This window comes from Marmota monax, unplaced genomic scaffold (genome assembly GCF_021218885.2).
Source record: "Marmota monax isolate L192 unplaced genomic scaffold, Marmota_monax_Labrador192_F-V1.1 WCK01_AAM20220418_F8-fsc00056, whole genome shotgun sequence".
Lineage (NCBI taxonomy): Eukaryota > Metazoa > Chordata > Mammalia > Rodentia > Sciuridae > Marmota > Marmota monax.
Window position 1 is genome coordinate 3,504,638 of NW_026695212.1, and position 21,169 is coordinate 3,525,806.

Consider the following 21,169-nt stretch of genomic DNA (forward strand, 5'->3'; position numbering starts at 1 on the left):
TAGATGTCAACTTGTAAGAGAGTGTTTTCAGGGACAAGAAAGATGAGGAGGCTGATGGAAGAATTTTTGAATAGACAACTTGCATTTTACTTGTTTTAAAATAAAACAATTCTGTAGAAGAGGTGGCCTGTGTAACAGTCAATCACTCAATATTCCTTGTCTGACTCTATTAGATGCATGGTGGTTTCAAGTGGGATTCTGGCTGAGCCATGGTGCCTCCATAGAGATCAGAGGAAAGTCTGCTGGTTTTCCCATTTCCTGTTTTATTGCTATCAACGAAGTATCTTCAGGTAATGGAAACTAGGATGCAGAGTATTGGTGTATTCTCAATGAAATTTGCATTAAAATTATGATCTCAACGTATTTCTGAGAATTCAACATTGAGAAATTCTTTGCTTATCTTAAAAATAAACCAGAGGGTCTTTACCAAAATGCTGTGACCTCCAGACCTCAAGACAGTTTCAGGACTGTTTCCATCATTATAACTGCAGTTATAAAGACTGGCAGGTATAAGGTCTAGGATGAGGCAGGGAGATTACAGTGGGTATGATTATAATGAGTGATTGCATTCTCCTGAATTATTCAGCAGGGGCATCTGGTAGCTACTTTCACTGTTGAAGCCACAGAGAAAAGTAGTAATAGAGTGTATTCCCTTAGCAGTATGACTGTTGAAGTTAACCTGAAATTTTATTCTGAAAAAAAATAATTTTACTACATAGTAAATTCTGAAGTAACTGCTATTGTGCAAAGATAGCTAAAATATGTGGTAAAGAGAATAGTTGCATGCTTGACAGGGAATCCTGCAAACTTTTGTTTCTTTGTAAGTTGCTTTGGTTATGCATGAGAACAGGTAATGGAAGGTACAGAGAACAGTAATTTCTCCCTAGTGAAAGATTAAAGCTCATTTTACAAAAAGGAGTATGAAGTTAGTACACAGCTACAGGGACAGGTAATCTTGATAAGTAGTTTGGTGCCAGTCTATAAAAGATGACCACACACTGACCTTATGATCAACAGAAATGCCTGCCTGCTACTGTTCTCAAAAGGAAAAGTCATTTTAGTCTACCCAATACATGTACATGACCTCAAAGAAACTTACCACGCTGAGAGACTGCCCCCGACAGAGTTGTCAGCTTTTCATCTTTCTAAAATATGTTAAAATTAAAGGGCTAATTTTCCCCTTAAAGAACATATTTAATTTTAGAAGCATCATATATGGTCTGAAAATGAGAGAATTTTAAGCAACTTTCCATTAATTTCTTAAATGTCTCAGAATGCCAAGATCAAAATCCTTACAGTTAATGGCTTCACAGCAGCACTCTGGCCTTGTGCCTGTGATAGGGATGTTGGGAAGTAATCTTTGGAAAATTTGTAACTGTCATGGGACTGTTGGGATTGATGTGACTAACAAGGAAACGACCAGCTTTCTCTTTTTAGATAGTGGGTTTAGCTGTAACCACCTTAAATGGGTTTAAACTAGAGTTAAATATTTCTTTAAAATATTTTTCTTTATAACATTTCTGTTAGTGATTAACAGTTACATCAATGAAAAAAAGTAGCAGGGATAGCTTCTCAAATCTTTTAAGAGAATTTATTAAATTCAAAGAGATAGAATAGTAGTATCACCTCTGAGATGATCCTCTGCTCTCCTCATATTACAAATGTGGAGTAGTGGTCCAAAAGGCTTGAGAGACCTTTCTGATTCTATCACAAAGAGTACCACCTAAACTATTATCAGTTGGTCCTTTAGGGATAATCTGCACATTGAATCATCAATCTATGTTATTTGTACTCTGATACCATTATTCATCACCTTAGCTTCTACACCTAAGCTTCTAACAGCTCCTGAATAGTATTCTACAAGATTTTACATTCTTTTGGTGTTACTCAAGTATTCAAAAAAATATTTAGGAATATCTCTTACACTAAAATCCAAATTACTTTAGAGGCCCAGAAACTAACAACTAATGTAATAGGCAGAGCTTCAAGACACGTCTGCCCCCTCTCAAAGCCCAAAGACAGGAGTGGGTGTGACAAACCTCATGCTGGAATGCAGAACCTTAGGAGGCTCAGGAGAAGGGTTGAGAGAGAGGCCACACTAGTGCCAATGAGCTAAGCTGTGCATCCCAGTTCTTGACTCTGCTGCTCTGCCACAAATCTTCACATTCCTCCCAGAAGCCCTCAATTGCCTGTTTTGGGAAACATGAGGGTTGGCAGAAAAGAATGTGGGCAATTGGGAATAGAATCTCCAGTTGAGACCTTCTTTCTGAGCGACTGTGCCCATCAGACTGTCTGGAGCTAGGCTGGCTGAAACTTAAGGAATCACTTAATGCCCGAGGGGACAGGTAAAACAGACTTGCTATTGGTGTCAGGGAAATGACTTGAACAAACTGGAAAGAACGTCTCAAAAAGCCAGCATGAGATTCAACTCAGGCCAATGGTTGTATTGGTTCCAGTAATGCAAAATTATTAAGAGTAATCAGATATTTAGACTTATTATTTTTTAATACAAATGCATTTTACTCTAGAACTTTATGCCTTCCATCACATATGAATTTACTTTTTATAAAAATAAATTTTCAAGTCAGGATTTAGGAATTATTGTATTTAGTTGAACCTGAGTGTCCACATGGCCATGCAAGATGGTTACCTGTCCTGTGAACTATGCATTATCATCCTCAAGTTACAAGTTGAGAAAATTGAAGTTCACTGAGGCAGAATGTCTTGCCCAAGGCTATACACTTAGAAAGCTGTGACTTCAGTCTGATTTGCAGGCTTCTTTTTCTCAGTCCACCACTTAATGCCAGTTTTCCTAAGTTTCAGTTTTGACCTCAGCCCGTTTTTTTCTTCTCCTTCAATAACTTCTTCACGGTAGTTTCTGATGTAATAAATATGAAACTTTACAACTTTGCATTCTGCCTCCTTTTGTTATTTCCTTCTTCATATCTCATAGAACACTGAAAATCAAATTATGCAATTTGTTGTTTTCAACAGACCCTACACTTCCTTTTTCAGTAGTACCAGGGTACCTAGCAGGAAACTTCTGCCATCCTACCTGATTCAGTAAATATAGACTGACCATCTCCTGCTGTCCTTGATGCACATCTCATCCTTCCCCTTCCTATAGTTTTAAATGTTGAAAAATAACTCTGACTTTTCAAAAACAGTTTGAAGACCAAAGAATACATGTCCTGTGGCCACGCCCTCCACAATTTGCTCCCTGTACTTTAGGGTATGAAACCATGGACTAATATGAGCAGTTGTAGGGAAAAGAGATACAGTGACAGTAAAAGGATCATAAGGGTTTTATTTTTCAAAATGTGCATATTTTTCAAATGTGCATGTGAAATTTTTCAACTAGTGCATAGGTAATTCAGTTTGAGAGCCCAGGCTCTCAAACTGAATTACCTATGCACTAGTTCTTTGGACTAGAGGCTGGAGTGCCTCTTGGATCTCTAGATGGGTATAATTACATGTGTCATCACATGTACCTGGAGTATTCAGGTACAAAATGTAAGAGATCACAATGTTCTTGTCCACTGAGGTTGGGTCAAACTTCAAAATCCTTAACATAGTGCTTCAGCTGGCCACTGTCAGTTAATCAGAGCTGACATCAAAATGGAAAATTATTGATTTTCCCTATTCTAGATGAACCTCATTTATAATGAATAAAGTTTTGAGATGTTGTGTCAGTTTATTTGTTCAAGAATATTCAGGGGAAAATGATACAACATGCAGCAACTGATGTAAAGGTAAAAGGAAACCTCCAAAGGTATTCACTCATTTATTCAATAAATGTAACTGAAAGCTTATGCCAGACACTTTGCTAGGTACTGAAGTGAGTAGCTGATCATTTCTACAAAGTTGTTTTAGACTTCTAACAGCTGACAATTCTTTCTAGTCTGCTCTTGTATCTTCTTGGCTTCAGTAGGTAATCCTTGTGGTATATAGAATTTCTGAATTCATTCCCCAAAGATTCTACAACCTAACCTCAGAATCCTGTCAATAAAATGCTGTTTCACTGATGAAGTGTATCATGTTGTATGGCATAACTAATCATTAAGAAAGAGAAATTGTCTGGGTGGACAGAATGTAATGAAATGACTTCTTAAAAAGAGAACTTTCTCCAGTTAGCGGTAGAACAGGAAGGTAGGAGAGGGAATCGGAGAGATTTTAAATGTGGGAAACCTCAATATACCCATTCCTGCTTGAAGATGGAGTAGGACATGTAAGAAAGATGTGGGTGGTTGTGACTGACAGCCCGCAAAGAGATGAGGACCTTAGAACTTCAATTCCCAGGAGCCTGATTCTGCTAATACTGTGAATCAGCTCAGAGGTGAATTCTTTTCCAGAGCCTCTGGGTAAGGGCTTAGCCTGCTGTCACTTTGCCTATCTCACCTGTACAACTGTGAGATAATAAAGGGCATTGTTTTCAGCCACCAAGTTTGTGGTGTTTTGCTACACAGCAATAGAAAATGAATACAGTCCTAAAATCCAATGGCATCATCTACTTGAATGCTGGAGAGCAAACTAGGTAAAATTTTATACCCTCTTCTAGATTTCTGCATGTCTAATTCTTGAAAAAAATTTTCCTAAAACAACTTGGTGAAGTTTTTTTTTTGGAACATTATATTTCATGTCTCCTCAAATTGGCTCTTATTTTACATTTAGTAGTTAAGGTTAGTTTGTAACACATATTAATCAAAAAAGTGCTTGTATTTGCAAAATGTAAATCATACTAATCAATAACAACAATACAGTTTCTGATAGAAAAAATGGATCAAAATAATTGAATAGACACATCATAAAGAATATGGCCTATACTGAAAAGGAGTTCAACATACTTATCCATCTGGTAAACATATATTAAAACCATAAAGAACTACCACCACATACCCATTATAATGATTAAAGTGAAAAAGACTGACGATACCAAGTGCTGATGAGGGTGTGGAGGAAGCAAAACTGTTAATGGAGTGCCAACTGCAACTCCTAGAGGAGCCGCATGGCAGTCGGCAGATTTCCCATGTGTGGAGTGTGCTGGTGGAGTTCAGAAATAAAGTTTGTTCCTGCTTCAGTGGCTAGTGATTTGTGCCCAGCCAGACTGCAGCAACAAACATAATGTGGGTAAAAGAATCAAGGCACCAAGAAATCTGCAATATGATTCAATTTATATAGAGCTCAAAGCTCAGCAAAATAAAGTTCTGGTCTAAGGTTACATTTTGGGAACAGAGTGGGTAGCGTTTAGGAGGAGGCATGGTGAGACTTTTGGTGATAATAATTATGTTCTATTTCCTGATCTGAATGGAGAATACACAAGTGGAAATTTAACAAGATGTGTAAATAAGATTTCAGCACTTTTCCATTTGTGTGTTGTACTGTAATACAAAAGTAAATTTAAAGCATGCCCTATTCTAAACTAGCAAAATAAAAGTTAAATAAAAAGCATACTGTTTTCTAATTTAGGGAAATTCCTTACTCACATATGATAAGTGGCTCTGAGTTTGTATTTATAAAAAGGAATGATGTAGGTGACAGTAAAGAGTATTCTGCAAAAATTCATTTTTTATATAAAAAAGGAGAATGAGTAGAACATCTTACTTTTATCTTAGAAAACCAACACTCTAAATAAAAGACTATTGCTACTTAAAGACAATAGGCTTTTTGTGGAACCCTCTGGTCTTCCACTTATGATATTTTCTAGGAAGAAGAGAAAGTTATGCTAGTGACCCTCAGGAAGAACATGTGTTATGTTATAAGCACTTCAGCAGGCCTTGAAAACTCCTTTTGCTTTACAGAGATTATTTAAAAGAAATCAATGAAGAAAATACAAAAAATGCTAATTTACTCTTGGGACTTGGGATTAAAAATTCACTTGTGGAAGTTTCATATCTTGATCTTAACATTCCAAAAGAGTAAAATGCAAAGCATAGCCTAAATCCAGTTGTGATGATACAAATAGATCTATATGTTTAATTATAATAGATCTATATGTTTTATTATATATTCATATCTTTTGAGGGCTCATCACATCCAAATCCATCCTTGATAAAACAATAACTTGGAAATGACTATTTTCTGTTTGCTCAGAATTCAATGCCTATGAGGAAAGACTATCTATGTAATGGGGACAAAGATGTCAAAACCTTATGGCATTTTTTAAAATACATTTTTTTTCAGTTGTAGATGGACACAATACCTTTTTTAAAATTTTATTTATTTTTATGTGGTGCTGAGGATTGAACACATGTGCCTGGCAAGTGCTCTACCACTGAACTACATAAAACCCCAGCCCACTCGGGTGCATTTTTAGAGAAAGGCTAAAGGTTTTTGCTTTTATTTTTCCAGTATCTTTGGTTTTGCTTGCTGGTACCATCAAAGTAAACATAAGGAAATGTTCGAAGATGAGTAGAGAAAGTGACAGTTAAAAGGAGAGTCAGAGACTTAGAGGAATTGAGAAACATATAATAGGTAGATTCGGAAGTGTTGTGATTTTAGGATTTGTGATGTCATTCTGCAATGTAAGATGGATCACAAATCATGAAGTAACTGCTCTTTGAACATACAGCAAGATCATTAATGTTTTGCCACATTCTACACACACCCATTTAATGATGACTGGTCATAAGGATTGCTAATTTATGGATGAACACATGGTCCAATTCACAATTATCATTAAGTGCCTTCTGTGTGTGACTGAAGGCTCCATGTGAGGTGTCATGGAAATAAGGAAATAAAGATGATTTGGTTACTGTTTCCACAGAGCTTGGGGAACCTAGTGTCACAACAGAAACACACAGGCAACCAAGACAAAAAAAATATCAATTTCCTCAAGAGGTACCAAGAAAGTGCTACACAGAGTGACTTCTCAAGAGGGACAGAAAATTAGATAATGATCCAGGTTAACAGCAGAACCAACAAGGAAGTGGCTTTAATCCGGGCCTACAAATGTATAGCTTGTTTTTGAAAGGACCACTTATGGTAAAGCTAGACATTGGGCACTACAGTGGGAAAGCTCAGGGCATTTGGGAGAAACAGCTATTTGTCCAACTTTATTATCAACTACAATAATTTGTTGCTTACATTAAAATATCTGCAAAGATCACTGCAGACATTAACTGTTTCTTAGTAAGAAAGCTCATTTAAATTATACAACAGTGAGCTTTGTTTAATACAACTAACAAAAATTCCATTTTTTAAAAAAATTTGGTTTTTAGTTGTACATGGACTCAATGCCTTTATTTGTTTTTATATAGTGCTAGGATTGAACCTAGTGCATCACACTTGCGAGGCAAGTGCTTTACCTCTGAGCTACAACTACTGCCCAACAAGAATCCCACTTTTATTGACTGCTTTCTGTGGTTCTTCCATAGAAATAGTTGTAAAAGAAAAAAAAAACCAAAAAACAAATTTTTAGAGAATCATGTAATCTTTAAAGATTCAGAGCAAGTTACCCGTCAGTACAGATTTGATATCATCTTCTCAATCTCTCTCGATACTTTAACACTGACCTAGGGACTGACATTCAGAAAATGTTCCTGAGATAACTATCAAGTGACTTCACCAAAGCTTCAAGTATCTAAGTGAACATACATTCTCAGAAACATTTTGGAAATATTTTCAGCAAAGGTTTAAGCAAAATAAGTATTCTAATGAACATTTAGGAAAGAAAATGATCCAAACACATCATTTCCCAAATATTCTTTCTAGCAAGAATTCACACTTAACAGATCCAAAATTGAACTACTGTTTTCTTCAAACTTATTCTTCCCACATATTTCCTTAAAATGTTATCAGACTAAATTTAGCTTTACTTAATAAAATTAATAGTGCCAATAGCTTTTTCAAAACATATCACTGAACTTGCTAAAATATATGACCTGAGATTTATTTAAAAATATATGTACTTCCAGGGTTGAAATATTGATATCTATTTTGCATGCACACACATGCATGTGCACACACATACACGCTTCCCAGGAGATAATTTGTGTTCTTGTAATAGTATGTAAATAAATGTAAGTACTAAAAGTAAATCAAAGAAAAAAGCATGCCCCACTGGCAAATGAAAAGGTGTTCCATATTGTTATTCATTTAGGGGATGTACACCACATTCACAATGAGATACCACCACATGCCCATCAGAATGGTTAAAATGAAGTGGACACACAATTCCAAATACTGGTGAAGACATGAAGCAAAGGAAACTCCCCTACCATAGGAGTAAAGAGTGCACAGTATCTCTGGACACAGTGGTTAAAGTAGTGGTCAGTATCTGCCCCAAGCTAAGTCATTGAAAATCACTGAGAAATTTGATCTTGTTTCTTTCTCTGTCATCATGAACTCTCAAGATAATGTAGACTTGTGACTGAAAAGGTCGTCTTGTCATGATGTAAAGAGAGTCTACCTCAGGCAAGAAAATCTGAGAAACATAACTCCTATGACATTACTGAATTTGTGTCTGAGGTAGGATATAAAGTTTACTACTGAAAAATTTGTGTCTATTTAGCTTTACATGAGTGTGATGGAGGGTATCTGATTACAAATCCATAAATAACTATGGACTGAGAAAAGTTTTTACAAAAAACTAATACCTAGTGTCCTTAACATAAAAATAGTCAATGTAAGTTAATACAGAATAATAAACAAAAAACTAAAAGCAATTTCAATAGAAAAATGAATGAGGGACATAAACAGACAATAGAAAATGCAAATGACTAGGAGTCATATGAAAATTTATTCACCTGACTAGAGTATTTTAAAAGTGTAAACAAAATAGAATTTCTTCTAACAATAAGATATATTAAAAATGAAAATATTAAATGTAGACAAGCTCTACTGAGATAGGTTCATTTTGAATGTTGCCAATAGTAATGTAACACAATACAAACTTTCTGGAGAACAATTTGAAATTACGATAAAACAAATATGCCATTTGTCTTTTGAAATCATAAATGCAGACAAAGGTTTGGGTATAAAAATATTCATTAAAGTTATTTATGATAGCAATCTGTTGGAAATTAAATAAGTAAGTATAGAATTCATTTTGGGCCTGACCTGAAGTAGGAATTTAATATCATTTTTGTCATGTGGCTAATTAATTGTCTCAGCATCATTTACTGGCTAGTTCAAACTTTCCCCAGTGTTGTATAAGCATACTTCTGTTTTCAATCTACAGTGGTCTATTTCTAGGCATGCTGTCTTCTTCTACTAGTCTCTCTATTACCCCATGTTATTATAGCATAAACTCAAAGGCACAATTTTAGAATGAGACCTGATATGGGGTAGAAAAAGATTCTTTCCCTTCATATGGTCTCAAAAACATTTTGGTTTATGTCCCTTCTCCCTTTTCTAAATCCATATACATTTTAGAAATGGCTTATTCTTTTTAATTTTTTTACTTGTTCTTTTTAAATATATGTGACAGTAGAGTGTATTTTGATATATTATACATACATGGAGGATAACTTTCCATTTTTGTGGTTGTACATGATGTGGAGTTACACTGATTGTGTATTCATATGTAAACATAGGAAAAGTCAGGTCTGATTCATTCTATCATCTTAGAAACAGCTTGTTCTTATCACTCCAAAGACCATTTTTTTGAGGTTTTGAATAAAATTGAATATGTGGATATATTTGATAGAAATTGAATCTTTTAGATACTAACATTCCCATCTAAGAACATGATCTAGATCATCATGTATTTAAGTACTCTTTTATGTATATGAATGTATATATGTGTATATGTATAATGGGTTCAAACAACTTGGGTTAGATCTATTTCTTATAGAAACTTATGATTTTAGTGCTATTATAAATGTATCTTAACAATTTAATTTTCTGTTTTTGGCTGTAATACAGAAAATCAACTAATTTTTGTATGCTGATCTTATATCCAGCCACCTTGAGAAACTCAAGGAGTTTCCTTCCTACCCTTACATTAAGGGGGCTGAATGGAAACACTGGGCTGTAAAGATTTCCAGGTGTCATTTGGAGGGTGAGCGTGAGTTAGAGAGAGAACCTTGGCAATGCTGAAACATGAACTCAGACACCTTTGATATGGTATTCATCCCAGAAGGGGAGTTCTTTTCTCTGAAGTGTAATGCTCAGACCTTTCAGATATTTGTTGTCTTCAGTATGGGATCTGGTTTCTACTAAAGCTTTGGTTTTTAGTCTGTCACTCTATTTAAAGCACCTGTCAATCCTTACCTGTGCCTACCCTTATTTCCTAGTACAGAATCCTGACCATACTCTTCATAATAACTAAACTTCATGAGTGCTTGTTTACTTGGCAATATTCTGTTTGCTGTTCTTCCTACCTGCAGTCCTCAAAGGGTAAGAACCAGGTCTGTTTTGTGTATTACTTCTGTATTCCTGATACCTGCCATTTAGCTTATAAATGTTTTTAGATGGAATGAGTTAAACATGTCAACATCTATTTGTTTTTTAATGATAATTATTTGCCACATTTTAAATACCTTCATAACTGCCCCTGCAAATAGGCATTGTTAGTTCCCATTTGACAAAGAAAGCAGAGGAAAATCAAGTGACGTGGTTCAATCAATAACTGGAGATCAGAAGCATTGAAAACAAAACCAAAATCATCTACTAAAATCGAATTCAAATGCCATATAACAAAAGAAATAAAGTGGAAAAGGGAGAAAACAAAAGAGGAAAGACAAAGGAAGGTAGGAAAGTAAAAAAGGGAACATTGTTTTGTGAAAATTTCATGTCAAGATCATATCACTCTATTTGCCATGCTAAAAACTCCTTAAATCTCAGATTTTATGCTTGTCAGAAAACTTCATACCTCTCTAAGACATTGTAGGTCAGCAAACAGATTATGAATACTCTCAAATGACATTGTTCTATATGAATCATATAGATTAGGGCATAAAGGAGTTTGCAGTTATAGAATTAGTCTCTTTTTCTTTCCTATATTTTATCAGCATAAAATTGGCTGGCAAAGCCGGGTCACATAATCAAGTCTGATAATTGTAAGGATTACCTGCAATTACAAATTGATTTAAGTTTCAATTTCCAGGTCCAATCCATTCTTTCATTATTTTTCTTCCTCAGAATGCACACACACACACACACACACACACCTGTTTGACTCTCCAAACATTTAGAAGCCAAATTAGAACATTTTGCTAATTTTTATGAGTTTAGGAGTAGTCCCTTTCTATTAGAATCCCCTTTTAATGAAAAAAAACATTGCATTTAATTTTTAATTTCAATCAATGTTGCTATATGTGCTCTTCCTTTCTCTTGTCTTTGAGTCTAACATGAAATAAATGATCATTTCTATTAATTCTGATTAGCTGGCTTCAGGTTGTAAAGTTACATAAGAAGGAAAGGAATCTCCCACTGCTGCCAGTCTCCAAATATTAAAAGCAACAGTAGCAGTCCTTTAGTTAATAACACTATTTTTTGTGATTTTGGAGGAGAAAGATACTTTGCTGCCAAGGGTAATCCATACAGAACAGTTGATTGCTGGATGAGAGACACCCACAGAATGAGACATTATTATAGAACATGAGAACTCTACTCAACACCATTGAAAAATACCACACCTTTTCCTGAACTCAGACTACAATGATAGAGTATTGACGCAATTCTGTCTGCTACAGGAGGGCCAAAAAATATGCACTTATCTACAGTGGGTTTTCAGGGATGGGCAGTGACAGGATCTAGAGCTTAAGAGAGCACCCGCTTGGGATTCCAACATACCCATTACTGAGACATCGTATTCTATCAGCAGCGTTGCTTCTTGTCCACATTGTTTAAGAATACTCATGGCTTCAGCATGTGTGGTTCCAAGAAGCCGAATTCCATCCACACTGAGCAACCTGTCTCCAGGTCTGATAGTGCCCTCTCTAAAGGGAAAATAAAGGCAAGGTCTTGATTAATGTAGCATAATGCTTATAGTCACTTAGCCAAAGCCATTCTTCCACACACGTGCTGCCATCCATCCCATTTGCACTCTTTGTAAGCCTCAGGTATCACAGTAAGAGTGTAAAGAGGAAGCCCTGCAAGGAAAATTGCTATAATACAAAAATCAGTAATGAGAAGATAACCAGACATTAGCGGGTAATCTAGTTACTCAGAGTTAACTCTTGAGTACAAAAGTAAGAAAGGCATATTTTTTTCTTTTCTAGGTTTTTGCCTGAAAGTCTAAAATTGATTTATTGGTACCCAGGAAATAGCATTCACCTATTTTCCCAAAGTCAGGTGAGCAGAAAAGCCTTTTTAATTTCATTCAATTTATTACCAGTGAACCCAAGTGGAATGGGGAGTGCTGGTGAGAAATTGCACTACTCTGTAAATTTCCCTAATGATTTATAAGGCTGTTTGGCAATCAATAAATGAATTCAGTCTCACATTTCTGGGAAGAAGCAGGCAAATTATATTTTCCCTGTTGTGACTAGTCTTCAGGCACTGGGAGATGACACCAGGATGTTAGTGACATGATAGAGGCAGAACCAGAGTGCCTTCAGGATTACAGCCTCCCTACCCAAAAGATCTCTTAGACATCTTTCACTTAGGCAACTAAGTATTTTGACTCTTAAGTTTTTATCGTTAACACTTAGGTTTCCTTGACTCCTAAGCTAATTTGATAATGTATTGCTCACAAACTTACGGTCTGTTTTTGACATTCTTGTTAACCCTAACCCTAAATGTTGATAAGAAATGAACAGATGTCTATTTTCATCAGAAAGAATAATTCCTAAGAGAGAAATGAGAAGGAAAAAGGCAAAACTTCCCTGGAGGTTTTAACTTTGTGCTATCCTTTACAAAGGCAAATATACCCTAGCACAGTGTCTCCCTCCTCTCTTTATATGAAATATCATCTTTCTTAAAAGTGAGCCGACAGCAAATACTTTGAGGAAAATAAACCTGAATTTGTATCCTGGTTCTTCTTAATAGCTGGCATGTGACTTAACCATCTGTGCCCTCCATTTGGCCAGCTGAGGTACAATAAAAATATCTTATTCACAAGATGGTTGTAGGGCTAAAAATATAAGACAGTGTTGGCCAAGAAGTTAGCACAGTTCCTGACACTCAGTATGTGTTTAATAAATTGTATTTATTATTATAATTTCTATTTCTTAAAAAAGGTTTATAATTTCTATTTCTCTCTGGTCTGAAACAGAGAGACAGATTTTCCTCCCATCTTGCAATGATATCTCATGGCAGGAGTGTGTTCCTCCATCATTATGCAGTTGACTTTTGCTGTGGGAAAATAATACAGAGATAAGTATGTCCAGAGACACCTAAACTGTGAGTGTACCTGGGACCCAACAAGACTTATGATGTGAAGGCTGAAGGCACTTGTCTTTCACATATTCAAATTCTCAAGGAAAAGAAACAGAAGGAAGTGAAAACTCGAGAGACTGGCAAAATTCCTTCCATTTTGCTAAAAGTCACTTCCATTCTAACATGAATGTCATTATCTAGTGATAAGAATGCCAATAATTACAAAAATCAAACAACCATGACCTGGTTCTTCTTAATAGCTGGCATGTGACTTAACCATCTGGGCCTCCAGGTCAAGAGGGTAGCAGTTGAGGGGCCAGAAGCCTGTCATAAGTCCCTCCTATATGAAAGCCCCCCTGAAGGAACCGTGCATCTCAGACCTTTGATAAAAGTTAACAGACCCAAAGACAGATATTATTGTCAACATCTACAGTGGAGAAAATTGAGCTCAGAACCAAGTTACTTGCCAGGAATAAAGTATGCTAAATGCCGAATCTAGAGAGAAACATTATTATTTCAAACTCTTTTAGTTTTCACATTCTAACATATTTATGTAATATCTATCTTTGCTATGAAAGATGTCTAAGAGATCTTTTCTATTCTCTCCAAATTCTATAAATCAAATTCTATGCCAAAGTCTCCAACTCTATTTAATCTGTTTTGGACAATAACACAGAAAGATGAAGTTTACCTGTCAGCAGGCCCTCCAGGACGAACACATGTTATCACAACTGGGCGAGATTTATTCCTATCATCATGGGCTCCCCCTAGCAAAGAAAAGGAATACAGCTTTAAAATATATTCATCGTTGAAGCTTGGGAGGCGGAGGCAGGAGGATTGTGAGTTCAAAGCCAGCCTCAGTAATTTATTGAGGTGATAAGAAACTTAGTGAGACTCTGTCTCTAATAAAATACAAAACAGGACTAGGGATGTGGCTCAGTGGTCAAGTAATCCTGAGTTCAGGTACCCTGGTACCCCCTGAACAATAATAATAATAATATGTTCATTGTTGCCATTAAGAAAAGCTCATTTACAAAATGCCAGCTGAGAAACTGCAGAATATTTATTGATGTAGGGAAGAAAACATGCAAAATTTGCCTTCTCACATATAACAATGGCCTCAAAGGTCTTACTTGTTTCTTATGGAATGTGTTTAATGAATGGAAATTGAAATCTCCTATGTTCAGGCCAGAGCATCACTTTTTTTCCCTATGCGTACAAGTTCTATTGTTCAGAGGGTCAAATTTTTAGAATCTGTCACTTATATTATTAGAAAAATAAGTCCGTTCACCATCTAAAAGCTTATTTTAACATCCAAAGTTCTATTCCATCAGGTTATGAAGTAATTCTCCAGCACTAAACAGATAGACTCCTTCTGTGCTATCAGCTCCACTTCCTGATTTTCCTGGTAATCTCCCTTTGTCTCAGAGTAGCTCACATCCCATCTATGCCAAAATGTCTTAAGAGTCATGCTAATATTTACCCACCATACCTTTTCTTTTTTTTTTTTTTGTATTGGGGATTGAACTCAGGGGCACTTGACAATTGAGCCCAATGCCAATCCTTTTTTGTATTTTATTTAGAGACAGGGTCTCACTGAGTTGCTTAGCACCTCGCTTTTGCTGAGGCTGGCTTTAATTCATGATTCTCCTGCCTCAGCCTCCTGAGCCTCTGGGATTACAGATGTGTGCCACCATGCCTGGCTGTATCTTTTCAATCTGATTAACCAATGATTCTTAAGGGATGGATAGTGGCCATCTGTTGAGCTGGAAAAACCTTCTAGAGATGGATTTCAAAAGGATCCAAAAGTATAAGTCTTTCTTTGATTCACATTGAGAAATTAAACAAAATTCTATTAACTTTTGTTTTACCAATGTATTAACAAAGTTATTAAAGCCTAAAAAATGTGGTACTTATCAACTAAACTTGTTTATTATCACTAAAATCAGATTAATGCCAAGCAGTCCGATGTTCACACAAATCTAGGCAATATTTAATTATTCATTCATTTATTGAGTGCCACTATGCACAAGCCAGTATTGTAGGCTCATATTATAAAACTCCTGTGCGTATACACAGATATTTAAAATTCCTGAAAAGTGTGAAAGGAATATTCTGGTAATATTACATCGTTTGTTTTCTTGAGGTGGTTGAGGAATTCAGTTGTTTCTCTTCTTATTTCTTAATGATAAATTGCTATTGGTTTGGCTTTTTTGTTGGCAATTTGATTTGCTATTAGCCACCTGATAACTAGTGATATACACTTGCAACACCAGTAATTTTTGCTGCATCCTTTCAATAATAAGGTTTGTATGCTTGTTGCCGCAGTCTGGCTGGGCACAATTCAGGAGCCACTTGTCAAAAGAAACAAACTTTATTTTTAGAACCACACATGCCAAACAAAACAGCTCCTCAGGAAAAACCCTCAGAGCCCAACTGCCACCACCGGCTTCCCACAAGCCTCTCTCCCTCCCCCACTCCTCCTGCTCTTGAGGCCGATTGGCTGGGTCGCATGGGCGGAGCCAAAAAAGTCCCCAATGAGCAGCTCCGTAGTCTGAAAGGGCGGGGAAACAGCCCAATGAGCATCACCGCAGAGGAGCCAATCAGCTAGATGTTGCTGGGGCCGCTGTGAGCCAATCATCAGCTGGCAGTCTGAAAGTTTGCTGGGGCCCCTTTGGCTGTGGCTCTCAACACTTGTGATTCAAGAACACTTCCCTTCCACACTTACATTGCAAAAACAGATGACACACGTGGGTACTTTGTCAGTTTGTGTCTTAAATTCACTGGACTGTTATTTCCTATAGAAAAAGATCTTGTCTTATGACTCCATTGTACTGATATATATGCTGACATCAATACATCCTTTGAAAATATTTGCTTGATTGATTTGCTACTTGACTGGTCCATAGTGAGACCTAATGTTTAAAGCTCAGCACTTTCGACAAGTCTATGGAAGTCAACATACCTCCTTTAATCTTTGATGCATGTATATTTATTAAGATGCTAAATGTTAATTCAATAATTTATATATATATATATATATATATATATATATATATATATATATTTACTCTGGTGAAGTACAGAATGTCATAGGTAACAACAAAAAAAATCAAGAAATGTATGTTAACAAATTCCTGATGCTTATATAGTTCCCTATTAAACCTCATTGTCACATGAGGAATTGAGAGCTGTTAATAGAGACATAGTATTATAGGGATGAAATTACTATTGAGAAAAACAGAATAATAAAAATCAGAATCATAGCTTAGAATGAATAATTTTATAGAAAAGTTGGAGTCAATTGAAATCTTTATTATCAATGCCATCCCATAATAAGATGAGTTGAGCTGATGCACACAGGTACTCAAGGGATTAGATCATCTTAAATCCATTTTTAGAAAGCTACAATAACAAAATGTATTTCAAGAGAAATTAATTTAGACGAAGTTGGTTAATCCTTATGTATTAAATCAAGTCAAGCCAACTCATCAACATTTTTGTTTCAGTGATATAGAAAAGGGAAAGGAAAAAGATGTGTTGAAAAGTGACAGATCAGTAGCATGACTGTGTATGACAAGGTTTACAAACACTGGCTGCTTGTTCTGTATTAGTGGACTAAAATAATGCTGATCATTTGAACTCTACTTGAGTTCCCATCGTTTTATTTATTTAAAGAACAGTGGGTTCAAATATTAAAATGTAACTTAATACAATGAAAACATAAGTTTTTGGGGGATGATGTTCCTGTAAACTCCCAATCTATCATGCCCAGTTCTCCAAGAATTTCTGATGGTTCTAATCGTCACATACCTCGTATTACAAAACCAAAGGTGTTGCCTTCTTTATGTAATGTGACCTCCACTGTTCGGAAAATAACACTTGATCCTTGTACAGCTGCATATAGGAAAGAGAGGGAGGTATAAGTTTTCAAATATAATAATGTTTCTAAATTTTTCAATGTGGCATAAAATATTATAGATCCCTCTTGCAAATATTTTTGTTTTGTGTAATAAAAATCAACAATTCCAAAAAATGTTAGAAAAAAGTAATTATAATGACATGCAAATACCATAAAAGAGTTATCTATCCAAAAGGAACCAAAATCATAGCTCCTTCCCTTCCTGTGTAGAAGATTTCTACACAGAATAACAGTTACATTGATTGAACTCTACAGAATGAGACAATATGTAACAAGCAAAACTGTTTTCCCTTTGTGAAATGTAAAAACAATGATTTTTGCAAAATTAATGAAATATTTTCTTCAGTTATTTTTAAGCTACTTTAAATTTGTTGATAAGACAAAAGTAGAGATGTCTTAGAATCATTAACACACACATTTTATTTTTTTTACCTAGGTTGCTAGCCAATCAGGACAACATTTATTTTTATTTTTGTAGCTAGTTCCAGAAAAAAAAGTATTACTCTCAGACTGCTATCAATATATGTATGTGATACAAATAGGTGTTCTGATATATAAAGAGCTATTAAGTGAAGATATTAGCAACCCTAGGGAAACGTGGAGAACAAAACAATGCTAAGTACATTCAAAATATTACTACTAACAAAATAAAGATCTACTTAATTTTACTTGATGTCTCCATGCCTATGTTGTTTGCCTGCTGGTTGCTCTCATTTCACAAAGTGAAATTGCACTGACAAGCTGAGATCTCTAGTCATGTTAGACATCTGCGTGAGGGTACAAGTTATGTGAAGGCACAGTCGCTAAGACATCCTGTAAGACTATTTTTAGGAAACAAGTGAGTAGTTCTGGTTGTATATTGCACTATTGCTGCATTTAGAAAACAAAATTGCACAAATTAATATTTTTTTCATTATGAATATAGGAGTATTTTATGCATGGAGACAGAAAAACCTGTGATATATAGAAATGGATGGTTTTAGACTTTTAAAAAATCTGTACAATGATATCTAATGCCATATTCATTATAAATAACACATTTTTACATTGTTACTAGATCCTAAAGGGGTTACTTATTACAAAAAAAAAAACTATCAATAATAGTCCTTGACTTATGATGACTTCACTTAAGTTTCTGAACCTGAATGACAGGGGTGAAGGTATATCTAGACTGTCACTCTGCTTTTCACATTCAGTGCAGTATTCAATAAAATATGTGAGATATTCATCACTTTATGATACAATAGGCTTTGTGACTTACAATTTTGCCCAATGGAGGCTAATGTCAGTGTTCTAAGTATGTCAGAGATGGGATAGGCTAAGTGATACAATTTGGCAGGATAGGTAAGTTAAAAGTAGTTTCACCTCATATTTTCATCTTAGCAATGGTTTTATTGGGATATAAACTCACCATAAGTCAAAGAGCATCTACATATAGACAGAATTGAAAGGCATCTTTAAAATATACTTTCCTTGCCATTTATAGGAAGAGCTAGTGGTTTTAATTAAGCATTACTTACAATTATTTTTAATTATCAGAAAATCTTAACCCTCAAAGGAATACTGTAGAAATGTTTATGAAAAGTAGACATTTAAATTTACAGAACTGCACATTTAACAGGCTAGGACATAAAGTGCAAAAATAACTTGGATCTGCTGAAAAACAACATAAACCTGCAGCTGAACTAATGTTTTGGTACACTGCTGATTTAATTAAATGTCATATTCTTGCTACCAGGGGAATTACAGTTTATTCCAATCAACTAGGAACAGTGCAAACAACTGAAAAGAGTTGAGGTATAGTTTTAATTAAATGAAAAACAAAATTGGGTTCAAACCAAATGTTTTTTTTTTTTTCTATTTCTATGACCCAACAAGCCACTTGAAGAAATTGGTTAAGGAACATGATGTTTTCTGTTCAGCTGATAAGTGAGAAAAGCAAAGGATATGGGAGAAATACTCAATAGCATCTCCTCTGTCCCCAGACCTCTGCAAAACTGTTTGCAAATATTATTTTATTTAATCATTAAATCATCTTTCAATTATGTTCAACCAAATCCTAATTCTGGGCCACCTGTCCTTGTTGACTGGATGTCTGTTCTGGGAATGCAAAGTAATGGAATTTTAACATTGCTCTGGTTAAATCTTGCTGACCACAAAATCTTAAAATCAAATCTTAAGTCACTATAAAGACTTTGGGGATTATCTACAGCTGTAGATTATCTACACTTATTGCTCTCTATCAGTTACAATTGTAAATCTGAATGCTGACTACATTTTATGTTAATTAATGAAATAGATCTGATCTTTATAATTCTTGTTTGCATGACAGGCTCTTGGTGATATGGTTTTATACCTAGGACCAGATATCCTATATTGGCCACTCTAATTTTTTACTTATTACTTTGCATGTGTGTATGTGTATTCAAAGATGCAATTAAGGGCTTACCAAAAGAATCAAAGGGTCAGGTAAAAACTAATTTCAAAATATAAAACTACTCCTTACTTATTTTAGTTGTATTGGCATCCTTTGTTCTATATGTGAACATGCATGTACTTCTACACAGTTCTTTTACTATAGTAGATAAGATCACTCCAACCTATGTACTCTTTCCCTGCCTCCCCACCTCACCAAGAACATAGGAGTTGTGCACTTTGCCCCTTCGTTATGTTACACTTGCCCATGGTTCTTACTAGACATGTGCTCTGGTGGCCAGGCTTATCCTTTTTTCCCCCCTCTGCCAAGGAAGAGCTTCCCTGAGAAGTGCTGCTCTCTTATACTTAATCCCAGAATGAACCTCATGTAGGGAACCTTGAATTACACCCCATTCCTGTTCTCTATCACCACCACCACCACCATCTATCTGTTTTCCATTGGTGTTAGAATTGAGAAAAAGCCTATCCAGTGACATGTTTTAACACCTTTATCTAAGTTAAGAAAAGACTCCTTTCCATAGAAAGCTAGTTTGATTCAGTCAATGGTTTAACCATAAGGACGACCTCTGCCAACCAGATTGTGTGATAGGCATTTTTATTGAATAAGTAAATCTGCAGCTCCACGGTTTGAATGGAAACAGAATTTTAAAAAAAACAACTTGCTAAAAATTATACTCTTTCCAACCATTTAAGCTTATAATAAAAAATTCTAGGTGTTAACTGAAAATGGATGAGAATTATTTAACATTTCAATGTTCTGCAGGTGGTATGTGACACAAATTTTGAAGGCACTACTCTGCTCTGTTTTTTTTTTTTTTTTTTGGTGGGGGGTTATGAGAATTGAACTTAGGAGCACTTGACCACTGAGCCACATCCCCAGCCCTATTTTTTATTTTATTTAGAGACAGGTCTCACTGAGTTGCTTAGCGACTCACTTTTGTTGATGCTTTGAACTTGTTATCCTCCTGCCTCAGGCTCCAGAGCCAAGGAATTACAGGCGTGCTCCACTGTGTCCAGCTCTGGTCTGACTTTTAATGCATAAATGCCTAAGATACAGTTGAGTCATGTTCTTCCTAAATACAGTTTCAAAGCATCATATATTTTAAAGTGAAAAAGAAATGTAAAGCTCATGTAGTCCAATCATTTCATTTTTGTAAAGAAACTGAATCTCAGAAAAGATAAGTGGCTTGCCCAAAGTCAAACTTCAATCTTTCCTTTATCAGATCATGGAAGCACACATCCTTCCTCCAGCTCTTTCTAAACTCTGGGGTTGGCTGAACCTCAAATTGCTGTGATCTGGAGAAAGTTACTGGCTGTGGCTTTGGCCTTGGGCGGCTTATCTCTCAGTGTCAGTTCTCCTCCAGGGCCTCAGCTGTGGTGGTCTGTTTTGCTCTGGCAGTCTGAGCTAAGTGGAGTGGAGGCTTGCTAATCCTTCCAACCTCTCTGAACTCAAAGACCTTATTAATTTCTCCAAACATAATAAAAAGAAACAGATCATCCTTGGAGAATAGATCTCTTCTATCTGATTTCTAGCACGAAAATTCACAC

At 35.6% G+C, this 21,169-nt stretch overlaps 1 protein-coding gene across 16 annotated transcripts in view; it reads right to left on the reverse strand.

The window, feature by feature from the left end:
- The window catches only part of Grip1 (glutamate receptor interacting protein 1), a 645,398-nt gene that overhangs the window by 116,442 nt on the left and 507,787 nt on the right, over nucleotides 1-21,169 (reverse strand). For all 16 annotated transcript variants that reach the window (XM_058574656.1, XM_046430647.2, XM_058574652.1 and 13 more), the window contains 3 exons: nucleotides 17,077-17,160; nucleotides 13,955-14,030; nucleotides 11,737-11,882 (listed from right to left, as the gene is read on the reverse strand). In XM_058574656.1, coding sequence (XP_058430639.1) covers nucleotides 11,737-11,882; nucleotides 13,955-14,030; nucleotides 17,077-17,160 — 306 coding nt within the window. The remainder of the gene's footprint in view (nucleotides 1-11,736; nucleotides 11,883-13,954; nucleotides 14,031-17,076; nucleotides 17,161-21,169) is intronic.